The 10125-nt window shown below is 39.3% G+C and overlaps 2 protein-coding genes across 6 annotated transcripts in view; one reads left to right on the plus strand and one right to left on the minus strand.

Moving 5' to 3' along the window:
- Window positions 1-6719, plus strand: part of LOC106654470 (protein draper) — a 23141-nt gene extending 16422 nt beyond the window's left edge. For 4 of the 5 annotated variants that reach the window (XM_023463652.1, XM_014374385.2, XM_023463651.1 and 1 more), the window contains exons 6-15: window positions 976-1096; window positions 1176-1824; window positions 2295-2402; window positions 2488-2652; window positions 2742-2948; window positions 3334-3666; window positions 4102-4221; window positions 4303-4509; window positions 4589-4771; window positions 5272-6719. In XM_023463652.1, the coding sequence (XP_023319420.1) occupies window positions 976-1096; window positions 1176-1824; window positions 2295-2402; window positions 2488-2652; window positions 2742-2948; window positions 3334-3666; window positions 4102-4221; window positions 4303-4509; window positions 4589-4771; window positions 5272-5708 (2530 nt within the window). In that variant the 3' untranslated portion in view covers window positions 5709-6719. The remainder of the gene's footprint in view (window positions 1-975; window positions 1097-1175; window positions 1825-2294; window positions 2403-2487; window positions 2653-2741; window positions 2949-3333; window positions 3667-4101; window positions 4222-4302; window positions 4510-4588; window positions 4772-5271) is intronic. The other variant, XM_014374387.2, reaches the window with a different exon arrangement.
- A 659-nt stretch (window positions 6720-7378) lies between these two features.
- On the minus strand, window positions 7379-9760 carry LOC106654370 (zinc finger protein 665-like). The gene is made up of 3 exons (XM_023463659.1): window positions 9614-9760; window positions 9427-9538; window positions 7379-9139 (listed from the first exon to the last, which is right to left on the minus strand). The coding sequence occupies exons 1-3, from the start codon at window positions 9646-9648 to the stop codon at window positions 7841-7843; spliced, it is 1446 nt and encodes a 481-aa protein (XP_023319427.1). The 5' UTR covers window positions 9649-9760; the 3' UTR covers window positions 7379-7840.
- Between the last annotated feature and the right edge of the window lie 365 nt (window positions 9761-10125).

The following is a 10125-nucleotide window of genomic DNA, read 5'->3' on the forward strand; positions in this document are numbered from 1 at the left end:
ATGTAATTTTTAGCCATTGGAAAATCAAGAAGCAGTCAGCAGACTGTTGTTGACATTTGATCAGGGCTCGTGCACGAAACAGAGAGAGACAGAAGATATGCCGAAACCCACGTGCTGCGAGTGGTGGCGTTACTGTACACCTATAGCCATGTAAACAAACAAATTTCTGCTGGATGTACTCTAACCAAAGAATAAAACGAGTATCAATAGATGGCGCTACGGACTTATGAAAGTCTCGAGATTCATGAAAGATTGGCCACGATATATCTTTGAGTCGTTTCATTCATTTTTTCTAAATAATCGTAAAAGTATCGGTACTAAATAACCTGTACGTCACGGTACAGTTAACATTTTAAAATTCCGATCACGGCACTGGAAAGCCAAGGAAAAATCCTATCAAAAAAGTCAATGAAAAAAAATTTTTTTTTTTTAGATTTTAGGTGCCTTTCCCCCCTTAAATGGTATCTTCAAAACGACCTACAGAGCGTTAAAAAAATCGTAGAGAGGTCTTTTTTTTTTTAAATTACTCGTTAAAAAGAGCGATGGTGTATGTTAGATTTCGATAAAAAAATCACTGTGGTACTGGTACACGTTCAAACAGTCATTTTTTTTCAGTAATTTTTAGGGTCACGCTCAAATACTACTGGTAACTCAACATTAACTCAAATCTTATCTTAATTTATATGGATTTAAAGAGGACAAAATTTCCAAGAAATTAAAAAAAAAAGCGTGTCGATACGATAAATCTAGCCCAAGATAGAAGCATTTGAAAATCGACAAAATTTCGATGAATTTTTTTGTTGCGATAATTTTGTTGCCGAGTGTATATATCTGTAGTTTATATCACAGAAGCTTTTCTTTTGTGCTGCATTTTTAGCCTGATAAAACTGGCAACTTTAATTGGAATTAAACGACAAAAAGTTTCAACAAGATCGCATTGGCATTTAATGATTTTCGATCATAATATGATTACAGGTGCGGCGAACTCTGCCCAGCGGGTAAGCACGGCGACGACTGCAAATCCGAGTGCCGCTGTCAAAACGGCGGCTCCTGCAGCCCGACTACCGGCGAGTGCTTCTGCACACCGGGATGGACGGTGTGTACAATATATACAAATCTCATTTCGATACTCTCCTGCGAGCTGCGATCAACTTTATCCGTACATTGTATTGCAGGGCTCGGTTTGCGGCAACAGATGCCCCGAGGGATTCTGGGGCAAAAACTGTAGCGTGCCCTGCGAGTGCTACAACGGGGCCGGCTGCGATCACATAAGCGGCGAGTGCCTCTGCAAGCCCGGCTTCGTCGGCGACAAGTGCCTCAAGAGCTGTCCCAGCGGCACCTGGGGCCTGGACTGCAAGCAGAACTGCACGTGCTCCAGCGGCGCCACCTCCTGCTCGAACGTCGACGGCGCCTGCCTCTGCGGTCCCGGCTGGCAGGGGCCGCGCTGCGAGCAGCGCATCTGCCCGGCGGGCCTCTACGGGCCCGACTGCACCAAGGTCTGCGAGTGCGAGGAGCCCAACACCGAGCTATGCCACCCCTGGACCGGTGACTGCACCTGCAAGGCTGGCTGGGCCGGCAAGACCTGCGCCAGGACCTGTCCGATCTACACGTACGGCCAGGACTGCCAGAATCGCTGCGCCTGTCAGAACAACGCTCAGTGCTCGCCCGTGAACGGCAGCTGCATCTGCGCGGCCGGCTACAGAGGCGAGTTCTGCCAGGACTCGTGTCCGGCCAACACCTTCGGCGAGGACTGCGCCCAGAAGTGCATCTGCTTGAACGGCGGCAAGTGCTCGCCCGAGGACGGCAAATGCAACTGCACGGCAGGTACGAAGATGAGCGGGATCGCAGCGAACTTACGTTTATACAAACTCTCTTCACTTTTCTGTCTAAAACAAACGAATCCGTTTTAACTAAAAAAAATAGTCAAATCGATTGTAGAGATTCAGGACGCAATGTGTGGAAAAGTCCAATGTTATAATCAGTAATATCATTTTACCTTCTCATCGTTTAAAAAAGTAATCGTTGTATTGCATAATAGATGGACGTTGCGCTTAGAATTATATGTAATATTTCTCTTATCTAGAGCACTGTGCATGTATTAGTTTAAATTTATTTACCATAATTCATTATTTTAGACGAATCATTTCATTTGCTAATTCAGCTGTGTTTCATAATTACACTCGTTGCAATGTGTCGTAGAAATTATTTTTAAATGTCATAAGTACTGTAAAACTATAGTCAAGCCATACATAATTAACGAATGCGAATTCAATTTTTTAATTTTTGATACGCAGGCTGGGACGGTGTGCAATGTGAAAAACCTTGCCCCGTAGGATATCACGGGGTAGGCTGCATCGAAAAATGCAAATGCCTCAATAACGCGTCTTGCAATTCGCAAACGGGTGAGTCATTGACCTACCGATACCGATTTATTCATTCACAATTTGAAACTGTATCGATCATCTATTTGACCTTTGTCATCGACAGGAAAATGCAGCTGCCCACCCGGCTTCACGGGCGAGATGTGCGAGACGCGCTGCGAGAAAGGAAAGTTCGGCTACGACTGCTCGCAGGTCTGCGATTGCGAGGAGGAGAACAGCATCGACTGCGACATCGTCACCGGGCGCTGTCGCTGCAAAGACGAGTGGCGAGGTTCGCTCTCAATCTCATTATAATTTTTCAATTTTCTTTCTCTAGATAATTCCAAGATTTCATAACTTTGCTTTATCGCCTGCGTTTAGGAATACGATGCGAGACCCAATGTCCACCCGGCCTTTACGGCGCCGACTGCCACAACGAGTGCAACTGCAAGAACAACAGCTCGTGCGATCCCGAGACCGGCAGCTGTATCTGCTCGCGCGGCTGGGGCGGTCCCGACTGCTCGCTGCCCTGCAAGAAGGGTTGGTATGGCATGCGTTGCAAAGAGAAATGTCCTGAAAACAGTCACGGTGAGTACAACATCCCACCGAAATCCCCTTTTCTTCGGTATTACGAGAAAAACGTTTGAAAAAACATGTAAGGTATCTTGATTATTACGTAGAATGAATGTAGCTCTCATAGTTTGTTTGACTTTATTATCATTTGCATGAGTATTGCTTTTTTAGTGTCGTTTTCAAAGTTTTGCTTGGAGCTTCATTCGTTGTTACTGTATCAATTTTAGTCATGTATATTCATTGTTAATAGTTACACAATATACGAAAAATGATATTACTGAACCTCTTTTTTTACAAAGTAAAAATTGTCACTAAAGAAAACTAAATATACGTAAAAAGACATGGAGCATCGACACGAGACACGCGTCTAACTTTTTGGCAATTATAATATCTCCCACAGGCAACATGACGTGCGACCACGTGACCGGCGCCTACGTCTGTCGTCCGGGCTACCTGGGCCTCACGTGCGAGCATCCCTGCCCGCCGAATCGCTACGGCCAGGACTGCGCGCAGGCCTGCGACTGTCGCAACGGCGCCGAGTGCCATCACGTGACGGGCGTCTGCCAGTGCCTGCCCGGCTGGCAGGGCCGCAGCTGCCAGCAGAGCTGCCCCGAGAACACCTACGGGGTCAATTGCACGCAGCACTGCAAGTGCCTGAACGGCGGCAAGTGCCGGGCCAACGACGGCCACTGCCGCTGCGCGCCCGGCTGGACCGGCACCCACTGCACCGAAAGTAAGCCCGAAGAAGTTTTGTCTAATTTCGAGACGGCCGCAGTCTGATTCTAAAATAGTTTGTTAACGCTTCTGAAATAGTTTGTTTGCTTGCTCGATGAAATAACTCTTGATATTTTGAAATGGTGAATTATTAGGCAAAGCCTGCGAGGCGACTAAAACCATCGATGGGTCAAATTTTTTTTCTCAAACGATTTATACTAATAATCGCTACTAATGAATGCAGTTTTTGGCGTGTACATATAATTAATAATTTTAACAAGTATAACAATAAAATTCCGTTTTTTAAAAAAGTTTGGAAAGGATTATTGATTGATGTAACCTCTTGCGCACTAATCAAACCTTATAAAGAGGCACTAATCCTGAATGAAATTCCATTCTCGAATTTTCAAAGCGACCAACGTTTATGTAATCGAATGTATATTCTGAAACACAGTTTGCCCCGAGGGATATTACGGAGACCACTGCATGGAAGTGTGCGAGGCGTCGCAGTGTAAGAACGACTTTTTCATCTGCCACCCGGCCGACGGTTGCATCTGCAAGCATGGGTATCAAGGTAATGCGCTTTTATTGATTTTTCGTGCTCTTTTTTTCCATAATTCAATTGAATTGACAAATTAATTGTTTTTTCTCAAAGGTCCGAACTGCGACATCGAGATATACTCGCGCAACGTCCAACAAAAAGAGGAGGCCGGCTACGGCAGCGTCGTCGGGGGTATTTTCGCCGGAATCGTGGGCATAGCAATTTTCTGCGCCGCCTGGATGTATCATCGTCGAAGAGTGGCCAATCTCAAGATGGAAATCGCCCAAGTGCAGTATATAGCTGAACCCGTCACGCCTCCAGGTAAGGCTCGAAAAATGACTCTCGATCTTATTATACGATTATTTTTCATGCTTTATGACGAATGCCACGATTTTCGCAGATCGTAATCAATTCGACAATCCCGTTTACGCTTATCAAGGCAATTCGAGAAACGACGACGGTACCGACGCTCTGTTGAAAAACGTGCAGATCAGAAACATCATCACTCGTAAGAATACGAATAACGAGAAGGCCAAGTTTGGATACGGTTATCCGCCGGACGACGAAGAAGATAATTGCAAGGGTGAGATAAAATTGAAATTTCACTGGTAGAAATGCTTAATATTTTATGACTAGTTCATGGCCAACATATTCACATAGAAACACGACATAGAAGATTTCTACTGGTACAATTCACTGATAACTTAAACCATTTTTTTCACTTTGTTACTAGCAGGTTTTCACATAAAGAAACTCGCCATCTAGTGGTAGAGCCTTATACTAGGCTCTATTTAGTGGTAGAGCATTATTGTATTAAATTACTTAAAAACCAGTCTACATTTTATGAAACAGTTGAATTGTTGGTTCCAAGTCCCTTAAAATGTGCTTAGTATTTGTAAAATAATTGTAAAAGAAAAATGTTTAAAAACAAGCCAATCAATGGTCGTGCATTTTAAAACATAATAAGATATAATTTTATGGTCATTGCGTTCATTATTAATATCGAGCATTTCTACCACGATTAGGTTGGTAAAATAAAGACGTACTTTTGACCTTTTTTTGTTCTTGCAAATCCCATCTCAGGTGGCTTCGGCTTGAATTACAATCACACTGCGGCGCTGAAGAACCGCGACGCCGACCTCGGCAATCCCAACCTGAACGTCTATCACAGCATCGACGAGCTCGAGAAGCAAAAGTCCGAGCACGTCTACGACGAGATCAAGCAGAACAACGCCGATCTCGAGTACGATCATCTGGATTACACGCGCGCCCAGAGCGATCGCAAGCCCCACTATCAGCGCATGGCCAACGGCTTCGGTGGCGGCGCGAGCAGCAGCAGCAGTAGCGGCGCCTCGCCGACGCCACCGCCCAACGGATCGTTCAATCGTCATCAACGTCGGGAGCTGCCACCGGTGTTGTCGTTGTCGTCGCCGACCGTCATCGTCGGTGTCGATCCGCATCGAGGAGCCTCGACCTCGGCATCGAGTAGTCCCGATCCGGAGCTTGGCAACGTCACGTAAATTTATCCATGAACATCGATACTGTTACGACTAGCTCTCTCTCTCATTTTCTGTACTCGCGTCCGATTACGACCGTCCCAGGGGTTTCCAGATGATATACGTTTATTACGTGTAATTTAAAAAAAAAACGATTTATATATTGGGAAATTTGCGCGGAGCACGTTGGCTTATATACGAGCACTTCCTTGTTTCGATTACAGAAAGCTCGCATTTTTTTGGGGGGCGTGGAAAAGCTGCTTTACAATAAGACTGCCGTGCCATTCAAGCTCTCCTTTTTCCGCTCTATCTTTATTCGTTTGACTCAATCTTTACAACGAATAAAATTGCTAATTGAGTCTACGCGCGAGAAAAAAATTGCCCCGAGCCGCTTCTTCCCAAGAGCATTAATGTTAAAATCAGTGTATAAACTGTTGTGTTCAATGAAACGACACTTCCGATAAATTTTAGGTCAGAAAAGCGATATTTTTCGAGAAATACGTATAAACACATATATATTAATATGAAATATTTTGTTATGCAGTCGACTTGAATTTAAGTGTTAGTTACGTGAAAATTATACTGTTATTTTTATAATGATAAAGTGATATTTAAGAGCTTCATTAAAAATGACGAAAGCCTTCGTAAAATTGTTCAAGTTCAAAGTTTCAATTCAACATATCGAATGTTCGAAATGCCTCAAGTAACAAAATAAAAATAATCAATTTAGGATTATTAAAAAAAATATTTTTGAAATAATTTTAGATAAAAGTGTAGATATATAAATATGATATAAAGCTGACACAACTATAAATTGCAAAAAGTTGCACGCTAAGAATCAATGATAAAAACGATAAAGAAATCATTGTACTATTTTTATGAGTTAAGAAAGTTCATGTTTTCTATGTAAGGTAGAACCTTTGTAATCAATACGAGTATTCGTTCAGAGATTTGTTCTTTCTGTATATTTTTAATTTATTTGGCATACCAATAAGTTTAATTTATATTATATCATGTAGATACGATGTATTTTAAATATATATATTTATAATTTATATAATTTTTTAGTGCCGATAAACGTATACATATTGTTGTTTTAATATTGTATCTAAACATATTATTATGAACCGTTTTTTTATACAGAATATTGCATTTCAATAGGACGGAGCGAATAATAAATACAATGTAGTAAGAAAATGGTATTTTCGTATGCAATTTGTGCATCTGTGATAGCCGAGGGAGTCAATTTTGTGAATTTCTATTTGTACACGTGAAAAAATTATTATTTTAATAAAGTATGAACAATTTTATTTATTTGATTAGAAAAAACTTAAGCCTATGTATGATAAAATGTTTGAAATATAGTTAAAAAAAAATAAAAAAAACTTAGTCCTCAAATATGTAATTTTTTGATTTTTTTATCTCAAATGTTTCAACTCCAATATTTAAACTAAAGTTATACTTTGTGAATATGTAAGTTAAAATATGTATATTAAATTGCATATAAATGCTCGCCACGAAAGTATGAAAATTTACTGTAAAAAGTCGAAATCGTCTAATTTATAAAATTTATAAAAGTATGAAATGTATATTTCAACACTTAGCTTTTTAAAAGTATAAAATCTTCATTTTAAACTTTTATAAAAGTATAAAATGTTACTATCATATTATTAAAAGTATAAATTCATTACTTAAAATTCATGCCCAAAAGGTAAATATGAAAAATACAGCAACGATAAGAACATGAAATGTTTTCTTCGCGCGCTGTCCGAAATAATAATTCAATTATTCATTTATATGTTGTGGCTTCTTGTAAATTCTCAGATGCTCCTCTCAGTAAACATAGACAAATGATTGAGAATCAATTTTTTTTTTCTCGGGCAGCTATTAGGTTTATTGATATTGAATCAAAATTATGAACATTAGGTGTGCATGCAATTAATCCAATCGTTTATGTTAATTAAATACAATTTTTTATCAGTGATCTACAACCAATAACTTTTTTTGTTTTGAGCAAAAAATATTAAATAACGTATATTGCGTCGATTAATAATTGTTACATGCACAAATTTGTGATTTGTATCTGTCAAATTTAAAATTAAGTCTTCGAGTAAGATTTTTTTACGAAATTAAAAATAAATATAGTTATTATACATTTACTTATGCAGATTACGCGAATGCAAGTGTGCCATAACTGCGTGGGCTTTGAGATTCTTTTCTTGTCCAAATTTTTTTCCGCATATATTACATGCATGGGTTACACCATTATGTACCGAATGTATGTGTCTTTTGAGGTGCCTCTTCTGTGTGAATTTCTTCCCGCACACATCACAAGTATGCGTGACATCATTGTGCTTCGAATCAATATGGATTCGGAGACTTTTCTTGTATTTGAATATCTTTCCACATGTGTTACACTCATACGTGACACCTATATGTACTGCATCAATGTGGAATTTGAGATTATTCACGTTCGTGAACGTCTTTCCGCAAGTCTCACATGTTTTACGTGTGTTCATAATCCCCTTATGTAACACTCTAATGTGTCTGCTGAGGTTAGATCGGAATAAAAATTTTTTTCCACAAATATCACATTTATGGGTGACACCACTGTGTACCGAATCCATGTGAGTTTTGAGATTACCCTTAATTGAGAATTTATTTCCGCATATTTCACATGCATGTGTGATACCGTTGTGCACCGAATCGATGTGTCTTTTGAAATAACTTCTATCTTTGCATGTCTTTCCACAAATATCACATTTATGGGTGACACCATTGTGTATCGAATCGATATGGGTATTGAGATTATTCTTACTTGAAAAATTTTTTCTACAAATATCACACCGATGGGTAACACCGTTGTGCGTGGTATCAATGTGCCTTTTGGCACTACTTTTATCTGAGAACTTTTTTCCGCAAATATCACATGCATGTGTGATTCCGTTGTGCACCGAATCTATGTGTCTTTTGAGATCACTTTTTTTTGTGAATGTCTTTTCGCATACATTGCATGCAACTTTGACACCTAAGTGCACTGCATTGAAATGAGTTCGAAGTTTACTGCGCCATTTGAATATCTTTCCGCAAACATTACATGCGTGGGTAGAACTACTACGCATCGGACTGATGTGGGTTTTTGATCTCTGTTGGTCGTTGAGGTCCGTTGTAATTCTATTTTTTTCATTTTGCCCGCTAAATTCGCAGTTTAAATTCAAACTCGATTCTTCCGAAACGTTACCGAAATATTCTTTTTTCACTCCATCCATATTTTCTATTTTAATTTTATTCGGATAATCTCGAATATATTTAGTATTGTGCAAGTTTTCCGAATAGTCTTCGATTTTCTGAACTGCCAATAAATTAAAACTCGGCTTCAGATCTTGACATTCCAAAACTATTTCCATGTCTTCACGAGGTTCACACATTCCGTCATATTCTTGAAACCCGAGGTTCTGTGAATAAGATTTAAGTTTAAAATATCGACCGAATATAGGGTAGTCAGACCAATTAATGACCGGGTACCAGTGAATGACCATTTTGGAAAATATCATATGAAAAACAATTAAAAATATATTTGTATGGACGGAATTCAATTCTTTAGTGAACGATGCATCTTGTTTTCGATGTTCGATCATAATTTAATAAGGAAAAACGATAATTATTGCATATCCAAAAGTGGTCATTTACTGGTCGAAGGCGGTCAATCACTGGTATAAGCACCCTATTTATCAATTCTTACTGGACTTTCTCGCAGAAATCTTGAGAGTTTAACATCTTGCGTATCTCGAGTCTTGTCAATTATATTACGATTGTTTTCCAAAAGTGACTCATCGCAAGGCTCAGTTTTTACTCTGAAATGCATAGAATAAGATTGAGTATCAATCTTTAATATTTTCGATTTCTCAATACGATGAAACAAAAATTACCTGACAGCACAGTTAAATACTCCGTTGGATTCCATGTTTATTTCTTGAAATTTCTCTAACGACTAATCTCGCCGTAGTAATGTTACACATTGAACTAACCAAATCAAATTTGACAATATTTACAAGTCATGAAAGGAGAGTTTAACCAAATCAATGAAAACAAAGTAAGACTGGGTAGGACTAGGTTGCCCCGAGTAACTCAATAGGCCCAGTTCGCGGGCATTTATTCAATAAATAAGTATACCGACCTAAGAAATTTTAACTAACAAAAATTACCCAAACGATCAAGCTCATGTACTTTTCAAATTGTCAAATGTGTAAACCCACGTTTCCCTAGTAATCCAATATGCAACCGCAAGTCATCGTAAATAATTAATTAATGATGAGTGAAGCGAACTTCTCTAACTATACTGGAAAAATTTTCTTAAATAGAAAAACTCACTTTAAACATGCGATAAAACACTAAAAGAGCTCATCTCTTTTTATTGATAAATTATGGAAAAATATATGCT

Source organism: Trichogramma pretiosum, unplaced genomic scaffold (assembly GCF_000599845.2).
Source record: "Trichogramma pretiosum strain Unisexual culture from Peru unplaced genomic scaffold, Tpre_2.0 scaffold47, whole genome shotgun sequence".
Lineage (NCBI taxonomy): Eukaryota > Metazoa > Arthropoda > Insecta > Hymenoptera > Trichogrammatidae > Trichogramma > Trichogramma pretiosum.

Coding starts and splice junctions, on each gene's coding strand:
- LOC106654370 (XM_023463659.1), bottom strand. CDS start 9,648: ATGGAATCCAACGGAGTATTTAACTGTGCTGTCAG. Junction 9,539..9,613: donor GTATTTAACTGTGCTGTCAG/GTAATTTTTGTT, acceptor TATGCATTTCAG/AGTAAAAACTGAGCCTTGCG. Junction 9,140..9,426: donor GATTTCTGCGAGAAAGTCCA/GTAAGAATTGAT, acceptor TCTTATTCACAG/AACCTCGGGTTTCAAGAATA.